Consider the following 18,010-nt stretch of genomic DNA (forward strand, 5'->3'; position numbering starts at 1 on the left):
GCCTTCTGAGGGCTGGGATTAAAGGTGTGTGCCACCACTGCCATAGGCCAGTCTTATGGAGGTGTCTTCCCACTTGAGATCCCCTCTTCACAGATTAGTTTATGTCAAGTTGACATAAAACCAACCAATATGAGGTTCAAGGCCATTCCAAAGGGGACAGGGAGGTACTTACTGGTAGGATAGCCCTCATGGCAGGGGTTGAATTCTGGCAGTGCCTTCTACTCTTCTGACCCAAAGTTCTCTTCTAAGGACTAGAAATCCCAAGTGACGGAAAGGAAACTGCTCCTTTGTGGTACAGCTGCGAGCCAGCTTCCTATGGGAGATGAGTCACATGCTCGTGAGGCTGAGAGAACCGCATTTACATTCCTTCACGGTCCATCTTTCCACGGCCCTGCTTTGGCTCCTGGCCCTACTATGGCATTGTAATTGCAGGAGCACGTGACAATAAAACTTTCCCAAGGTGTTTCTCAATGTAGAGGAAAGTGTGGTTCGATTGATTTGTTACCTGTGGTTCTTACCGATGAAGCCTTTAGCCTGGTGCTGGGACTGATGGTCAGTATTGTGAATTTCCCAGGATCTCGAATCACCTGAGAGCTGGGGTCCAGGTCCTGATGCCTTGACCTCCTCACCAAAAACGGACTGCATTTTACACTGTCAACAAGAAGTCCTTTCTCTCTCAAGATGCTTTTGTCAGAATATTTTATCATAACGTGAGAGAAGAAACTGGAGTTGAAAAGATGGCCCAGAAGTTCCTGCTCTTCCAGAGGAACTGAGATCAACACGTTGCCTCTCATCTGGTGCCTCACAACCACCTGTGACTACAGCTCTGAGATGTCCCTCTGCTGGCCTCTGCAGTCATCTACACACATGGCACACATTCTCAAAGTTATTCACGCATACATATAAATTTAAAAAAATTAAAAATCTTTTCAAGAAAGAAACTAATGTCTGGGTGATGGAATCCTAGCCCTTGGGAGACAATGGCAGGAGCGTCTCTGATTTCCAGGCCAGCCTAGCCTACAGAGAGAATTCCAGGGTAACTAGGGCTACACAGAGAAGCCCTGTCTCTAGAAACCAAGAAGAAAGAAAGAGAGAGAGAGAGAGAGAGAGAGAGAGAGAGAGAGAGAGAGAGAGAGAAGAGAAGAAAAAAGAAAAAAGAAAAGAAAAGAAAAGAAAGAAAGCTAAAACAAGTGGTGTTTGCACAAATCCCCATTTGTCCTGAAATGTCAACTTCTGAGTCGGTTCACAGACACTATTCAGATTTATTTTATTTTTATTGTATGCATGTGCATGGTTTGCTCTCATGTGTCCAGGTATTATATGCATGCAGTGTCCAAGGGAGGCAGAAAAGGGCACAGGACTCCCTGGGACTGGAGTTGGAAAAGGTTGTTAGCTGCTACATGGGTGCTGAGAATTGAATCTGGGTCCCTGGGAAGATCAAGAGGTACTTTTACCTACTGAGCCATTTCTCTACCTCTATTTAGTTTCAGTATTGCAACAGGGTCTGATGTGGCCCAGATGGGCTTTGAACTTGCTATATAGCCAAGCCTAACCTTGACTTCTTGATGTTCCCACCTCTACCCCTCACACTCTGGGACTGCAGACATGTAGCACCAGTCTGGCTCAGACACAGTTATTGTTCCTTCTTTCCCCTTCATTCATAACTATGCCTACTTCCTATGGGCTCAGAGCTGAAGCATTTTATTATGATTATAGGCAGTCTAGACAACCAAGCCACCTCTGAGTCGGCAGCATGAGTGTTTCTGATCCATTATGCAAAGAGGCACACTTATGAAACTTCATGAAGAAAGTTTGTGAAAGCTGCCTGTCTTTAAAGCTTCAGAAGAATTTGATGAGCTTTCCAGGGTCTTGTCTTTCTAGCGAGTCTCGCACAGTGGTTTCTGGGAAGATATATGTACATCCTATTCCCCAGAGCTTGTGAGTGCCTAACTCGTTTGGAAAGTGTCTTGCAGATGTAATTAAGGATTTTAAAATGAGACGGTGAAAGCCGGGAGCAGTGGTCTATGCCTGAAATTCTAACACACACTCCCATTATTATTTTTTAGATTTATTTTATTATTTTTAAAATACACATGTGGGTATGTACGTGTGAATAAAGTGACCTCAGAGTCCAGATGAGGGCATCAGATCCCCGGAGCTGAAGCTACAGAAAAGCTGCCCAACAGAGTCGCTGGAAGCCAAACTCCCATTCTTTGTGAGCTGTAAAGAGCTTCTAACCACGAGACATCTTTTCAGCTTACCAGCCCACTGTGGTTATAGATTTGGTACAGGGTCTCATTGTAGCCCATGCTGGCCTCAAAATCACTGTGTGGTCAAGGATGCAGAAGTTAACACTAAAACACTACTAGCTAAGCCACAAACCTTATCACATGTCCCCAAGTGTTACGAAGGTCCTACTCCAGGACCACAAGTTCTGGGTCATTTTGAAATGTATCACATCACCTCAATCCATCCTCAGTTCTTCTTCCCCTTTTCTTCTTTTCCTCTTACCTCTCTCTGTCTCCTTCCCTCTCTCTGGCACCTTCCCCAGTCAGATAGGATCTCGTTGCTATGTAGAAATGGCTAGCCTCAAACTTGTATGGAAAGGTTTCCTGTTTCTGCCTCACAAATGTTGGTAGTGCAGGCACGAGTCACCACTGCTAGCTTTGTTTGCTTTTTTTTTGTGTGTGTGTGTGACAGGGTCTCACTCTGTATAGCACAGACTGGCCACCAACTCAGATGATCCCCCTGCCTCGGTCTCCCACATGCCATTAGGAAGTTCTGGAAGCTCTCTCCTTAAATTGCTTCTTCAGCCCATCTACATCTCAGCTCCACTCCCATCGAGATGGAGGAGGCTACCGTCATCTCATCCTGGTGTCTGTTGCAACCTCCTGTTTGGGCTTCCTACTTTTAGTCTCTCTCTAATCCTCAGGTCACTTAGTTTTATTGTCAAAAGAGCCAAGTAGTTAATATTTTAGGCTCTGAAGACCACACAGTCTCTGCTCCACCTTTGGCCAATGTAGTGAGAAAATGACAAGAGACACTTAGTGTGTAAGTGGGCAAGGCTCACCTTATTTTTGAACACTAAAATTTTAATTTCATGCGGGATATTTTTTTTTTTTTGTTTTATTTTTCAGGCATCCTTGAAAAACGTTAAAAGCACCCTTTGGCCTGTGGACCACACGAAGCCACTGTCTGCTGATTCCTTAGTCCCTGCCTCACCCAGGACCCAAGACCAGTCAGCTCAGTCCTCCCCAGGCTGCTCCCTTCATTCATAACTATGAATGAAGCCCCCTCCCCTAGGGAGAGACTCAGGAAGCCTGGCAGTATGTGGGTGTTGTGGCCTTCCTCACTCTCAGTCACCATGCCCCACTAATGCTACATTCTTTCCCAAAGGTCAAGGTCCCATTTCAGGGTCCATGTCCCCATCAGCGGTCACCAGTCCTTCTCCTGGAATGCTCTTGGGTACAACTTCCCTTCACCTGGCTGTCATTTGGTATTTGGGTCTTTGTGGGGGGAAGAGAGGAGTGTGCTTCTAGAGTCTTCTCTCACACTTTCCTAATGGAAATTATGCTCCATCTATTATTAGCACACGGCCCTTGCTTGTGCTAAGCATATTTTCTACCACTATTGAGTTTCACTCCTAGCCCTGTTCTCTCTTCCCCTCACCCATTTAAAATGTTTACCCCAGCCCATAATCATGTATTATTTGATTTTACTGGAGATTTTCAGGGAGTTAGAGATGTCGTCTGCTTTCTTCAAGCTGAGGGCGGGGTATCTGGCGCGCGGTGGGTGTTCCCAGAAAATGTGCTCAGTGAAAGGGCCGTCGAGTATCACTGTTCAGCCGCAGCAGAAGACTCGCTGACATACACAGACTGGAAGCTGGAGGTGCTACGGTAGCGGTAGCTCCTGGCCACCTCCTGCCTGTCCGGGGTACTAACCAAAGGTTCTGCCCTGAGCAGATCCTGCACTTGGAAACGGCTTTGTGCTCTGTAGCCTGCGTTTCCTCTCTGGTGCCCTTCCTCTGCCATCCTTCCTGGGAATCAGCCTTTTCTAATGAGGCTAACCCCTCACTCCTGACTCTGACCAGTTTTTCCACCCGGAGTTGCCTGGGATCTTAAAGGCATAGCAGTTAAATCAGATACACTACTCAGCTCCCTTTTAGGAATGCTGGGGTAATAGCCAGAGGCTGAGAGAAACTTGAGAAAGAAGGCAGCCTTCAGCAGAGGGAGCCTCGCCCTCCCTGGAGACCTCTGTGTGCTGTGCTTCACCCTCCACAGGAAACTCCTTCCCAACTCTGGTTGGGAGGGGTAAATCTGGGCAGGGATACAGCTCACTGGTAGAGTGTGTGTTTAGTATGTGAAAGGCCTGGGTTCCATCCCTTCAAGGAGAAAATAGCCTAGGCAGGAGAATTGTTGGAGTCCCAGAGTTTGAGAATAGCCTTGGTAACATAAGGTGACCCACCCTCAACTAGAGAAAAGAATAAAATTCGATTCTTTGGAGATACTAGCTGTGATCCAAGTTCTCAGAAGCCATGTGTGTACTGGCTACCAATTGGACAGTACAGCTCTAGGACCTTTCTGCTGTTGCACAGAATTTGCTGAGCAGTGGTGGCGCACGCTTTAATCCCTGCATTTGGGAGGCAGAGGCAGGTGGATCTCTGTGAGTCCAAGGCTGTCCTGGTCTAGAGAGCTAGTTCTAGGACAGCCAGGGATACACAGAAAAAAAAAAAAAAATCTAGGACTGGAGAGATGGCTCAGTGGTTAAGAGCACTGACTGCTCTTCAAAAGGTCCTGAGTTCAAGTCCCAGCAACCACATGGTGGCTCACAACCATCTGTAATGGGATCCGATGCCCTCTTCTGGTGTGTCTGAAGACAGCTACACTGTACTTACATATAATAAATAAATATTTTTAAAAAACATCTAGAAAAAAATTTCTATTGGAGATCCGTGTTTTAGGCCCAAACCCTGCACACTATCCCTCCCCAGTTTTCTTTTTAATTACAGCGTTTTGCTGGGCCTGATGGCGCACTGCTGTAATCCCACCCAGTATCCGGGAAGTGGAGGCCACAGCATTAGCTACACCAGCTTTCAAAGGCAGCCTGAGCTGTGAGACCCTGTCTTATAAAACAAATGAACAGAACTGCAGAATTACAGATAAGTACATTAATTTCTTTTCAGTGCTTGGACTTAACCACAAGTCTTCATGTGCTGAGGCAGCTTCCCACCACTGAGCCACACCTCAGGGCCTCATGGGTACTCCTCCAGCATGTCACCTTGAGACTCCATTCCCAGAAATAGCTTCCAAAATGTGTGATGTATTTCCTCTCCAGTGTTGTGTGCTTTTCTTTCCACTTAACAGTATGCTGGAGATCTTCACGTGAGAATATGTGTGCATCTCTGGCTGAGGTGGAACTTAGGGGCAGAGCATTTGCGTAGCAGAAACAGGGCTCTGCGTTTGAATTTCAGCACTGCAAATAAAATGTTTAATTTAAAAAAAAAAAAAAAGTTAACCAGGCATGGTGGTGCACGCCTTTAATCCCAGCACTCGGGAGGAGGCAGGAGGATTTCTGAGTTTGAGGCCAGCCTGGTCTACAAAGTGAGTTCCAGGACAGCCAGGGTTATACAGAGAAACCCTGTCTCGAAAAACCAAAAAAAAAAAAAAAGTTTCCTCTGTTCTGGAATTGTAGAGTAATCCACAGCTTTATCTCTTCAGCAACTGTGGGCATTTGCACCTCGTTCTCTTGGATTTTGAATAGTGCTATACACAAACATCTTGGCACTTCTGGCTGTATTTGTACACATTTGTCTATGGCAGATACCAAGAAGTAGAATTGCTGGGTCATAGAATCACAGACCAATACCACTGGGGCTCAGCACACCCTATTGCTCCCACCTAGAATACCTCTCTCCATGACTAACTCCTACTCATCAAGCCCAACCAAGTATCGTGCTTTTGTAGAGGGTGGTCCTTCCTGCCTCAGTTTACTTGTGGGACTGTCCCCCCACATCTTATCATTGCTGAATACATAGGGTTCAGCCTTATTTCTCCATATATTCCCAAAACCTGGGATAGGGTTTAGCATAAAGCAAAGACCCAGATGTTTCCTCGAGCGAATAAACAAACAAATGAAGGCTCAGTGGTTAGGACATTCCAGAAATTCAAGGTGAGGCTGAGTGTCCTGAAAGCAGGCTGTAGCTCATGCTGCCACCTGGTATTCTGAGCCAAGTGGCTTCTTGCTGGGTTTCTGTCTTTGGCCGTCTGGGCCTCAGCATCTCATCTTGAACTGATCAGGCTGAGGGGAGTGAGGGGAGGGATGGATGACACCGTCGATGCACTGTGTAATTAAGGGGTCTCTTCCTAGGGCACAGAAATTTGAGCCCCTGGGGGAGTGGGAGCTGGGAACTGGGATTCTGAGCCCGTGTCTGTTTCCTTTCACCTACAGCTCAAAATGTTCTGTCCTTTGCCCCCTCCTAGTAGTACCTTAGGGACAATTAAGATCAGCTGCAACATTTCTGCTTTCCGATTCCAGATCTGACCCCAAGGGAAACCAGATGTTTTCCACTGCACATCCTCTCCTCCCTGTAGTCTGATGAACAGCCTCCTATCCTGAGCCTCCATATCCTGACTTCCCCACATCCCAGAGCCTGGCTGCCAAATTTATTTTTAATGAGGTTTTAATAGGCCGCTTCTGTAATTAATTTCATTCTTGTATTTTCACACTTTCTGTCTAGGTGCCTAACCACCCCAGGCGCTAGGTGTGATGTTAACTGATTCCAAATAATGCAAAGCACCCTGACTGTGATTAAACATTTCCCAAGCCCCTCCATTTGCAGTTGTTTAACAATCATTAATTAACTGGGGCACACAGCCCAGTGGTAGGTCAGCTGGATTACCTGTCAGGTTTTAGAGAAGCAGAAACAGATAAAGAAAAAAGATTTGCCCAAGCCTTGAGAGAGTGGGAGTTGAAATTGGTTTCAGAAACCACATCCTCAGGTTTCAAATCTCCTATTCGAGATTTGCTACACGCGTGCAGTCAAGAGTCCTCAGGCCACGGGTGATGCGCATCTTTGTGACAACACAGGCAACTAAAGGAGACCGGTTCACGCTCCTAAGTCAGCCCCCAGCAGCTGGTGTCACTCCTAAGTTACCGTTGTTATCCTCAGCAGCCCCTCTTCCCATTTTGTGAGTGGACTCTACTGAGCAAAGAACACGTCAGTGATTCCTTCCAGATTTAGAAACAACACGATTTTGCTATTTTTAAAGTTGTCTTTTAAAAATCCGCGCGCACACGTACTCACACTTCTAAGGGCGTGGAGGGGGCTGGGTTGGAAATGTGCCTGCTGGAAAGAGAGCAGCTAGGCCGGTTGCTTCCCAGAGCGCGCATGGTCCCCTAAGGGGCGGTCCCTTGGGCTCTCCAACCCGAAGCGAACAGTGACTCCAGGACCCCTGAGCACCAGAGGCCTGGGACCCCGCTGGCCCGCGTTCCCTCCTGTCTCTCCGGTCAGGGGCACCACTGCGGGGTCACCCAGCTCAGGAGAGAGCAGGAGGGGCGGGGAAGCCGAGCAGGTGGAGATTAGGTCAGCCTCAGAACATTCTTGGACCGCTCCAGTGAATATAAATAACAGACCCACAGGCTCTGAAATCCCGAGAGACTGGGGGTGGGGCAGTGAAGAAGGGATCTATTTAGGGTGGGGTGGCATCGTGACGATTCGGAAAAAGTCTACATTGAACTAGGAGGTGAGACCAAGGGGTCTAAAGATGAGTTGAGATACAAAATCTGAAACCGTAAACACGGAGGGGGAGGAGTTCGTGTTTTTTGTTTTGTTTTGTTTTGTTTTGTTTTTGTCCCACTCCCACCGCGTGTTTGTCTCAGGTCTCGGGATGCGCGCTAGAGCTGCAAGCAGAGCTGCTCTAGGTAGGCATGGCTTCTAGTCTCGCTTCTGCCGGACTAGAGATCTTGGGCAGATACCGCTGAAGATATCTCTAACCCTCATTCACGTTTACAAGAAGTGGGTGGTTATGAATCTGTCTCCCTGTAGCTAACTTCTAACTTTCTAGGTGCTCGCAGCAAAGAATGTCCCCTCAGAATTGTCCCCGAATTCCACCCCAATGATTAGTGTGCAAGTTCCCACTCACTCCTACCGGCCTCCCAGGCTCTGGAAAGCTCTGGAGAGCGACAAAGCTCACAGTTCTCTGGTAGCCTCGCTACGCCCCCTTAGACTATTGGCTCCAGCTCTCTCTGCACCCGGGGAGCAGATCCTATGGCTCGCATCCCGAGCCACCTGGCGCAGGGATGTCTGCAGTCCCCGCTGCGGGGATGCTGTCGGTGGGGTTGGGGCGGCGGCTCCGCGGAGAGGGCGGGCTCGGGGGGCCGGGCTTCCCGGGGGAGGGCCCGAAGCGCTCCAGGAGGCGGTGGCCCGGACCGGGAGTGGTAGGACTCCGAACTGAGCGTGGCCAGATCCCCCTAACCCACCGAGGGCCCCTGAGAGGACACGGTGAGTGCTTTGGACGGGGTGCTGGGGGGGGGGGGGACGGCGGCCGCACGGTGGCTCTAGCTTGCTCTTTGGTCCTTCGACTCCTGAAGTTGGCAATGGGACGGACTCCCGCGCGGGAGACCCCGGCCATTGGCTGCCACTGAGCGCAAGGCCATCTCAACTCCTACGCTAATTAGGAGTTTCTTCAGGTCAGCCAGGGGAAATGGGGCGTCCAGCTGGAGGAGCAAATCATCTCTCAGGGCGTCTAGAGGGTCCCCAGCTGCTCTCCTTGCGCCCGTTCTGAAGTCCTAGAAGGGGCCTCTGTAAAAAGCCCGCCCCCCGCCCCTTCGCGCCACTATCTGTATGGCTAACCCTAGTAGGCAGCGCCCCTTCCCCGCTGCAGTAAGCAGCTGGCCCCACCTCCCCACCAAGACCAAGTTCAACAAGTTTGTCCAAGACGTCCTAGAGCCTCCATGTCTAGGCCTGGCAATGCCTATCCTGTGGCTGGCTCCACCGGCTTGGAGTTGTTCAACATCGAGCCTTCTGGGATCCGGAGGTGGTTTGTCGGGTGGCGCTGTCTAAAAGGGTGGAGGCCAAAGACCGGCAGCCCCTGGTTTCTGTGATTTAGTGTGGAGGCTCGAGGTTAGGAGTGCGTCATCAGCGAGCAGGCACCTCAGCCGGCAGGTCGGGTTTCCAAAAGTGCCCCTTTGTTATGCCCCTCCCTGGCTCTGCCTCCTCCCCCTTTCTCTGAGCCACCCCCTCCCCCATCCTTCCAAAAGACAGTGCCAGTCTCTTGATTTTAAGCGACCCTCTCTGGATCAGCAGCCAGCCCCTCCTGCACTTCCAAATCCTAGGTCTACAGGCTGACTGGGAGAGGCTGCTGGGGAAGCCCTTGGGCGCAGCCTGTGTGTGACTCAGGACACAGGACTGGGCTGGGCAGGGTAGCTTTGCTCTCTTCCAGGCTGTGTCCCCAGCTACTGGAAAAGGGTGGGGGCTGGCTTACGTGTAAGAAAGGATCGAGACGGAAGCCTTTGGAGCTCAGGTGGGGAGAGTGCGCTCTGCCCTGAAGCCCAGAACCCCCAGTTCAGCACTTGCGGTTGAAAAGAGACCCTGAAGCCTCCTCTGACAGGCTAGGTGGAGGGCCTGGGCTGGAAAGATTTTAACTACCTGTGCTTGCTCTCTGAGCTCTTGCTGTGGTAGGATGTGTTCACTCAGATGTGGGTCTCTGCTAATGTCAGGAGACACAAGATGCCAATCCTCCTCAACAGGGACCAAGGTGCCAGGTCCACCCCCGGAGCTAGATGAAGCCGGGGTGCCGGGGCCTGGCTGTGCCTGGGGCTCCAGCTAGTGTTTGCTCTGTGCGGCCTGAGGGAGCTGTGCCAGCACTGCACACACAGCCTGCTCTGTTCTGGGGCCAGGGAGAAGGAACGGGTTGGGGGCAGCTCTCCTGGGAGCCGGGAGCAGGAGACTGGAGTAGGCAGGGTCCCCAGGTCCTGGATGGCTCAATGATTTATAATTACTGCTTCCCACCCCCCAATCTGGCTGGCAAGCCATTCTGGACAAGTGGGGCTGACTCAAGAGGAAACAAGGTGGAGAGCTAGTAGAACCTGGGGGGCAGTTTGCTCTGTGTCCAGGGATCTTCCTTGGCTATAGGCTAATGAGGTTCCCCGGGGAGAGTCTCCCTCCTGCCAGCAGAAGTGGGAAGTCCGCTTAGACCAGGATTTTCTCAGGGCTGCTGTAGCCAGCATCTTTTCTGATCTTCAGATGGGCCATTCTTCTTCTTCTTTCCTTTTTGGTGCTGATGATGGACCTAACCTCTTGGCTCAAGTATGTCCTATCTTTGAGCTAAGCCTCCAGTCCTTTGTTTTCTGATTTAGTTGTTACTGATTCTAGTGCCCTGGGGGTAACGTGAACCGAAACTGCAGAAGTCTGTCAATGACTTCGGACAGATTCAGTCCCAACCTATGGAATATATGGTGGGACTGGGAACGCAGGGGCTATAGGGAGCCCTGAGGAAGACAGAGTGAAATTTGGAGTTTTGAGAGTGAGTAGAGGTTTCCCAGTTTAGAGAGCACTGTGTCAGAGTCCTGCTTTGGTTGCTGCAATCCCATACTCTTGTCCCCTTGACCTAACTGTCCCAGTGGCCTTGGGCTATCTCAGTGAAGAAAGTAATTTCCTTCTATGGACTAGGAGTCTATTGGTACTGGGGAGAGCTAAGACCTTGCCTGGAGGCAGGAGGCTGCATGTCACTGTGTCCTCTAGTGGGGGTGGGGTGGAGAGAGAGAGAGAGAGAGAGAGAGAGAGAGAGAGAGAGAGAGAGAGAGACTGACTTGGGGGTAAAATTACCCTGGACTTTTTGAAGGCAGAATGGAATTGTTACCTCAGGACCCTTTAAGACACTCCTGGATGTTGTGTGGTGGTGGCAGGGGGCAAGCAAGTGTCTCCTTACGAATGACGGATCTTTCAAGTGTTTCCAGTTCATTGCCAGTTTTGAGTTTTACGTCAGCCGTAGCATGGACGCTGACCAGGTGGGGGAATTTCCACTTTAGAGTGAGCTGAGGCTCCTTTAGGACAGTAAAGCACAGTTGTTCAAAAACTTCCTGGTCATGATAGGGCCAGGCCTTCTGGCTCTCTCTCCAGTCTGCTCAGCATGGACGCTTGCTGGGGCTGTGACAGGGCACCTCCTCACTTGGACTGGTTTGTTCATGGGGTCGCCTTGTCATCCAAGGGGCCTAGTTAGGCAAGAGTTCTCTTCTCATCTAAAGTAGGAGTGTGGGGCTTTCTGCCCACCACCCACCCCTGTCTGTCACCTAATCCCTTGCTAGATGGATTGTGTGACCAGTCTGGCATTCTCAGCCTGGAATCTGGCACTTCTGACAGCAGTTGCTATATCGGGGGTACTGGGCACCGCCCTGGACATTGGAGGCTCTCACTCCTCACTCCCTTCTGTGTTCTTGTTAATGTCAAGCCAGACGCATAGTGGCAGCTTGGAGAGTTGGACACGGGTCCTGGAAGTGATCTGGAGACCCCAGGTACGTAGAGGATGGACTGAGATGGGCAGATTCACAGGGAGCAGGGGACTTGGGAGCTGCCATCTTTGCCTCTCTCCTGGCTCCTCCTGGGGACTTTTAGCCTTCTGCCGCTCAGCCATTCCTCCGGTCATTCCTTGGGTAGTGGGGATGGCAAAAGGACAAAGCTTTGGACTATTAGAAGGCCTCTTCACAGTCCCCAAACTGCAGGTCTCACTTTTCTGTCTAATCGCCTGCCCTCCACAGCACCACATCTGCCACCATTCCGTGCTGCAGGGATACCATGGCTCCAGAGGAGGACGCTGGAGGGGAGGTCCTAGGGGGCAGTTTCTGGGAGGTAAGCGGCTGGGGACTGGGTCCGGAGTGGCAGTAAACTGTCCCTTTCTTGCTGGGCTCAGCCACCTGTCCAGGAGTAGCCTGGCTACTGGTCCCAGCTGGAAAGGGGGCTCATGAAGCCATCTCTCTTCTGTACTCCAGGCTGGCAACTACAGACGGACAGTGCAGCGGGTTGAGGATGGGCACAGGCTGTGTGGGGACCTGGTTAGCTGCTTCCAAGAACGTGCCCGCATTGAGAAGGCCTACGCCCAGCAGCTGTCTGACTGGGCCCGCAAATGGAGGGGTGCTGTGGAGAAGGGTGAGCCAGTATGCAGACCTACCAAAGGCCTCAGAGGTTGTGAGGGTGGGACCCTCAGGACAGCTTCCTGAGGTTTTGTGGGGACTGGCAATGGAATTTAAGACCTCAAGCATGCAGGGCAAGAAGGAGCCATCTTCCTACTCTACCTGTTTTCTAGAACAGAAATGAAAGTCAGAGGAGGGACTTGCCTGAAGTCACAGTTAGGAAAAGCTAAATATGGAGTGTAGGTCTTTTATCTGGGTAGAAAGATCCGGGCATTACAGGGCTTGTGCAGCAGACTCGGTTTTACTCTGCTTCAGACAAGTTAACCTGACTTCTCTAGGTTTAGTTTTTGTTGTTGTTTGTTTTGCTTTGTTGTTGTTTGTTTTTGCCCATTCCACGTTAGCAATGGCAGAGTCCCCATGGTAGGAGTGAAGTCAAGGATTCATGAGATCGCTCATGTCAGGGCAGAGTAGGGAATTCTAACGCAGGACTTGACACTGCTGCTGTTCAGCTGTTGCACCTCAGCTCTGACCATGCCCCTGTCTGGCACTCAGAGCAGGATGCAGGGACAGGGGAAGGTCCTACTTAAGATAGCAACCCCACCTGGCCTGAGCTCATCCCTTTGCAGGCCCACAGTACGGCACTCTGGAGAAGGCCTGGCATGCCTTCTTCACTGCAGCTGAGAGGCTGAGCGAGCTGCACTTGGAGGTGAGGGAGAAGTTGCACGGTCCAGACAGCGAGCGAGTGCGGACCTGGCAGCGCGGGGCTTTCCACCGGCCGGTGCTGGGGGGCTTTCGGGAAAGCCGGGCTGCAGAGGATGGTTTCCGTAAGGCTCAGAAGCCCTGGCTAAAGAGGCTCAAGGAGGTGAGGTCCGGAGCAGTACTTCCCAGAGACAGGCACCTTCCAGGTCTGCACGGGACCAGGGTATGGTGGCTAGGATTCCGAGTTGTTCTCATGCTCCTTAGGTGGAGGCTTCTAAGAAGAGCTACCACACAGCCCGCAAGGACGAGAAGACAGCCCAGACCCGGGAGAGCCACGCGAAGGCAGACAGCTCCATGTCCCAGGAGCAGCTTCGAAAATTACAGGAGCGGGTGGGCCGCTGCACCAAGGAGGCAGAGAAGGTACAGTCCCCTGGCAGAGCTTCCCGGATGCCTTTTCAGACCCTAGGCTCTTCAGCTCTACTCCCCACACCACTGGAACTTGGGCTGGGCGTAGGGGTGCACTCTTTAATATCTAGCACTCAGGAAACAGAGGCAGGTGGATTTTTATAGGTTCAAGGCCAGCCTGGTCTACATAGAGGATTAGCCCTGCCTACATGGAGTTTCAGGCCAACAAAGGCTACTGTAATGAGATCCTGTCTCAACAAACAAACAAACAAACAAACAAATAAACAGGAGGAACTTGGGCCTGAGGAGATAGGTTGGTGGGTGAAGTGCTGGTTGTGAAGGTAAAAGCTAGGCAAGGCAGCTGGAGTGGTAAAGGGGGTTGTCAGAATGGGTGTGTGTCAGGGATGGATGGGACAGGTGGATCCCTGGACCCGGATGGCCAGCTAGGCTAAGGATGAGCAACTGAGGAAGGCACCCCATGTTGACATTCTGCCTCCACCACATACACACACACACACACACACACACACACACACACACACACACACAGAGAGAGAGAGAGAGAGAGAGAGAGAGAGAAACATGAGGAAATACAATGCTTTACCCAGGAAAGCAATGGGATTTTGAAGAATGGCTTCCCCCCGCCCCCAGAGAAATGGCTGGGTTTTAGGAAGTTGGGGACTTAGTTACCTGGAATCAGTTTTCATATTGCTTACTCTGTCCCCTGCCCGGAGTGTCTTTCTCTCTAGCAGTTCATCCTCCCTGAGGGGTGGCATTTCTATAACACCTCCTCCAGGAAGCCTACTTGGATTTATCTCACCTTATCATCTAGATTGACCCTGTCTTGCACTCCATCCAGATTCTTCTAGGTGTTTGTTTGTGTGTCACTTCCCCTATTAGGCTGCTTCTGTCTATTCCTGAGGGTAGGAAGTGAGTTCCAGGCCTGACTGCCCCCCCCCACCCCCCAGTGGCTAGCTAGCTTCAGGTCTAGCCTGTGGCTATGCTCAGTGAATACTGGTGCAGGCCTGAGTGGAAGGCAGTCTGTCCTTACTGCCTCCCTTCTCTCTCACCCAGATGAAAACCCAGTATGAGCAGACCCTGGCTGAGCTAAATCGCTACACCCCACGCTATATGGAGGACATGGAGCAGGCCTTTGAGAGCTGCCAGGCAGCCGAGCGCCAGCGGCTTCTCTTCTTTAAGGATGTCTTGCTCACCCTGCATCAACACCTCGACCTCTCCAGTAGCGACAAGTATGGCGGCGTGCTGGAGAGAGGCTCCCCTGACCTCCTCTGGGGTTTGGTGGGGCTGCATAACTTCACGTTCTAGGGCCTCTGGCCTTCCTTGTCTGACTGGGTGCCTCACAGGTTCCACGAGCTCCATCGAGACCTGCAGCAGGGCATCGAGGCTGCCAGTGATGAAGAGGATCTGCGCTGGTGGCGAAGCACACACGGGCCTGGCATGGCCATGAACTGGCCACAGTTCGAGGCAGGTGTTAGAGGCTGGGTGGGACTGGGTTGGGCTCAGTGTGGGTTCCAAAAGGATGACAAGGTTTGTGATGAAGTCAGTGAAGGTGGGCCAAAATCTCTCCACAGGAATGGTCCTTAGACACACAGAGAGCCATCAGCCGCAAGGAGAAGGGCGGCCGGAGCCCGGATGAGGTTACTCTGACCAGCATTGTACCAACAAAAGATGGCACCGCACCCCCACCCCAGTCCCCATCGTCCCCGGGGTGAGAGCCCGGATCCTGATCAAAACATAGACTAGGATCTATGGCTTGCTTGTTCCCACCTCTTCCTTCTTCCCCATCACATCAGTGTCCGAGGGCCATCTTGGGAGAGTTAATTTCACCGAGGTTTAGATTTGCTCCATGATCCGGTATCCCTCGCAGTTTGGCTCTATAACAGTCTTGTGCACGGAGTTGGACCTGTATCCACAGTAGTGAGTGGCAGCAGGGTGGCTGTTCACTCGGCTCCTCCCCCACGTCTCCACTCGGCTCCTCCCCACACGCCACCAAGCCCTTTGTCTTGAGTAGTGGATTCAGTGGGTCTCATGCCCTGAGTTGTGCCCCTTGTGTTCCCCTCTCTAGTAGCGGGCAGGATGAGGACTGGTCAGATGAGGAGAGTCCCCGGAAAGTTGCCGCTGGGGTGAGGGTACGGGCGCTTTATGACTATGCTGGCCAGGAGGCGGATGAGCTGAGCTTCCGAGCAGGTATGCCGGGCCCTTCATGGTCCTTCCCATTTGAGCCCCTGACCTACCTGCTAGAGCAGGGCTGTAGAAGAGGAAAGCCAGGGACTCCATCTTCACGGGCTGCTCAGGGTCCAGCTGCAGCCTTAGACCCTGGGGTCTAAGGTTGGGTGGCTTTTCCTGGCTGTGTCCTATCCTGGTCTGAGTTGGGTATCCTCCAGTTTGTCAGCCCTTGTGCTATCCCATCCCCCAGTCCATGACCTAGTTTTGAGACCAGTGAAGCCAGTGCCTTTGGCAGTGACTGTTTCGTCTTTCTTCAGGGGAAGAGCTGCTGAAGATGAGTGAGGAGGATGAGCAGGGCTGGTGCCAGGGCCAGCTGCAGAGTGGCCGCATTGGTCTGTACCCTGCCAATTATGTAGAATGTGTGGGCGCCTGAGTGCCCTGACAGCCCTACCACGGCGGAGCTCAACCCTTCCTGGACTGCTGGACCTGAAGGCCCTGAACCATGTGTTGCTGCTGTCCCTCTGTTTCCACAGGAGGAAGTCTTAGGGCCCATGAAGGGCAGGGGTCTGTGTCTAGAATTGGAGGTTGGAGTGATGGAGGGTCGAGAGGTGCCCGAGCCTCCTCAGGAACATTTGGAGTCATCCCAGAGTAGGAGGATCCAGCTCCTAAACTGTCTAGGAGTTCCTGGGGCGAGGTTGGGGAGAATGGAGTTTTGGGCTGGCAGCACCCTCTTTTGTGACTTGTAGTGTGCATTAAATTTGATCAAGAATAAAAACCCCATCAAGTGTTGTGAGCGTCTTTTGATATCCCACTCTTGCTGGTGGGAGGCAGGGGATCGGTCTGTGGGCGCGCCATGTGTTATGGAACTGGGATGCGGCAGGCAGTTGCCTCCTGGTATCTGCCCCGGCATTTCAGGACTGTAACCTGGACTGGAAGGGACTTGGCGATCAAGGTTGTGTGCCGGCCGGCCTCTGCTCTAGGCCAGTTGCTGGATTGTGAGCTAAACTGGAGCCCTGCCAATGCCTTCCCGATGGGGCTAGGAGCATTTGGGAGATTGTTAATCATTACTCGTCCATCAGTAACTCATCACAGAGTCTGTTGTCATGGCTCTCTGCCTGTCGCCTACAGTCAGTGGTCGAGCGGTACGTAGGTTGCCCGGGTCCAGCTGGAACTCGCGAGGAAGTTTGGGCCAGTCCACGAGCCGTCGCCCGCTCGGGTTGCGGATTGGCCAGGCGCAGCTCGGCGTTCACTCTCCGGCCCGTGGTGGAGCTCCCGGCTGCTGACGTCACGTGCCAGCCCCGCCCGACGTCCATTGGCCCAGATCTGGTCGAATCACTCCACTCGTAGGCGGGTCAGGGCCCTGTCGTGACCGGCGCGGTTAGCCTGCCTTCGCCGCCGAGGATTGGCCCGCGCCGGGACCTGTCGGTCGCGGTTGTGTCTGGGAAGGAGAGAAAATGGCGGCGAGCCCGAGCAAGACCGAAATCCAGACTCTTTTTAAGAGGCTTCGCGCAATTCCCACCAACAAGGTGTTTGAGCGGGCGGGGCACGGGTCCTGACGCCGGCGGGGAAGACGTCTCCTGTCCCCCGGGGTCTGAGGGAGGGCGGGGACCGAGGGTGGTTTCTAGCGCCGGGCCTCGACTCTGGGCCCTAACTGTTCACTTGTCGCCTTTTCCACTTAGGCCTGTTTCGATTGTGGCGCCAAGAGCCCTAGTTGGGCCAGCATCACTTACGGTGTATTTTTGTGTATTGACTGCTCCGGAGTGCATCGCTCCTTGGGTGTCCATCTCAGCTTTATCAGGTGGGTTCTGTTTGAGGTGCTGTGCCTCCACGGGGGCGGTATGTGTGGCCAGCGACGGGGAGAGGACGCCTGGACTGGGACCTTTCTGAATTCGGTGTTTGGGGACCTCCTGGCGGGAGTTCTGGTAGCCTACAGCGGGGGCTTGCGGGCGGCGGGGGAATTCCGCCTCTGTGGCTTCTCTCCTCACGGTTAACATGACACTCAGCATCAGTTTGGGGGAGAAGTTAGATGCATTGACCTTGTTATAGCAGAAAGATTGGCCCAGTAGGCCTCCAGTGCGACTTTGGCCAAACTTTTAGAAGAGCCAAACCCGTGCCTGCATTTCTCAGAAGTCGACCTCCTTTCCGATCTCCTTTTCAGAAACAATGAGTAACCTTTGGATTAGGTGAAGCGAGATGATTTCAAATACAGGGCAGAGAGGAGGAAATGGGACAGTGACTGATGGTTCCTGGACACCCACAGAAGCCTGAGGCCAAATGACAGGTTTAGTCTTGATAGGGAAGGTGACACTCAGCCCTTGTACACAGGTCTACAGAGTTGGATTCGAACTGGAGCTGGTTGCAGCTGAGGTGTATGCAGGTCGGCGGGAATGCCAATGCGGTAACGTTCTTTTACCTTCTTCCACCCCCACCCTTCTGCCTGGGTACTTAACTTTTCCTTGATTTCTCAAAGTGAGTTTGGTTTCTCTGGTCAGAGAGTTTGCAGCTCTGGAACATGCCACATACTTTTCTAAATTCAGAAAAATTTATAAACAGCTTCTTTTCTTTCTTTCTCTTTCTCTCTCTCTCTCTCTCT

At 52.1% G+C, this 18,010-nt stretch overlaps 2 protein-coding genes across 7 annotated transcripts in view; both read left to right on the plus strand.

The window, feature by feature from the left end:
• Positions 1–7,776: 7,776 nt before the first annotated feature.
• On the plus strand, positions 7,777–16,205 carry Pacsin3 (protein kinase C and casein kinase substrate in neurons 3). Of its 5 annotated transcripts, none has more exons than XM_029536842.1 (11): positions 7,777–7,920; positions 11,448–11,511; positions 11,755–11,845; positions 11,986–12,142; positions 12,753–12,988; positions 13,090–13,245; positions 14,305–14,480; positions 14,595–14,715; positions 14,823–14,959; positions 15,317–15,438; positions 15,735–16,193. In XM_029536842.1, exons 3-11 carry the CDS (start codon positions 11,792–11,794, stop codon positions 15,848–15,850), a joined length of 1,275 nt encoding a protein of 424 aa, XP_029392702.1. In that variant the 5' UTR covers positions 7,777–7,920; positions 11,448–11,511; positions 11,755–11,791; the 3' UTR covers positions 15,851–16,193. The 5 variants fall into 5 exon arrangements, with proteins under 5 accessions (XP_029392702.1, XP_021048843.1, XP_021048844.1 ...); XM_021193184.1 differs by lacking the exon at positions 7,777–7,920 and adding an exon at positions 8,388–8,500 and having other exon boundaries at positions 15,735–16,205; XM_021193185.2 differs by lacking the exon at positions 7,777–7,920 and adding an exon at positions 8,388–8,500 and having other exon boundaries at positions 11,452–11,511.
• Positions 16,206–16,653: 448 nt separating this feature from the next.
• Positions 16,654–18,010, plus strand: part of Arfgap2 (ADP ribosylation factor GTPase activating protein 2) — a 12,549-nt gene continuing 11,192 nt past the window's right edge. The window contains exons 1-3 of one of the 2 annotated variants that reach the window (XM_021195067.2): positions 16,654–16,943; positions 17,097–17,215; positions 17,743–17,815. In XM_021195067.2, coding sequence (XP_021050726.1) covers positions 16,872–16,943; positions 17,097–17,215; positions 17,743–17,815 — 264 coding nt within the window. In that variant the 5' untranslated portion in view covers positions 16,654–16,871. The remainder of the gene's footprint in view (positions 16,944–17,096; positions 17,216–17,742; positions 17,816–18,010) is intronic. The other variant, XM_021195066.2, reaches the window with a different exon arrangement.

Source organism: Mus pahari, chromosome 3 (assembly GCF_900095145.1).
Source record: "Mus pahari chromosome 3, PAHARI_EIJ_v1.1, whole genome shotgun sequence".
NCBI classification, from domain to species: domain Eukaryota; kingdom Metazoa; phylum Chordata; class Mammalia; order Rodentia; family Muridae; genus Mus; species Mus pahari.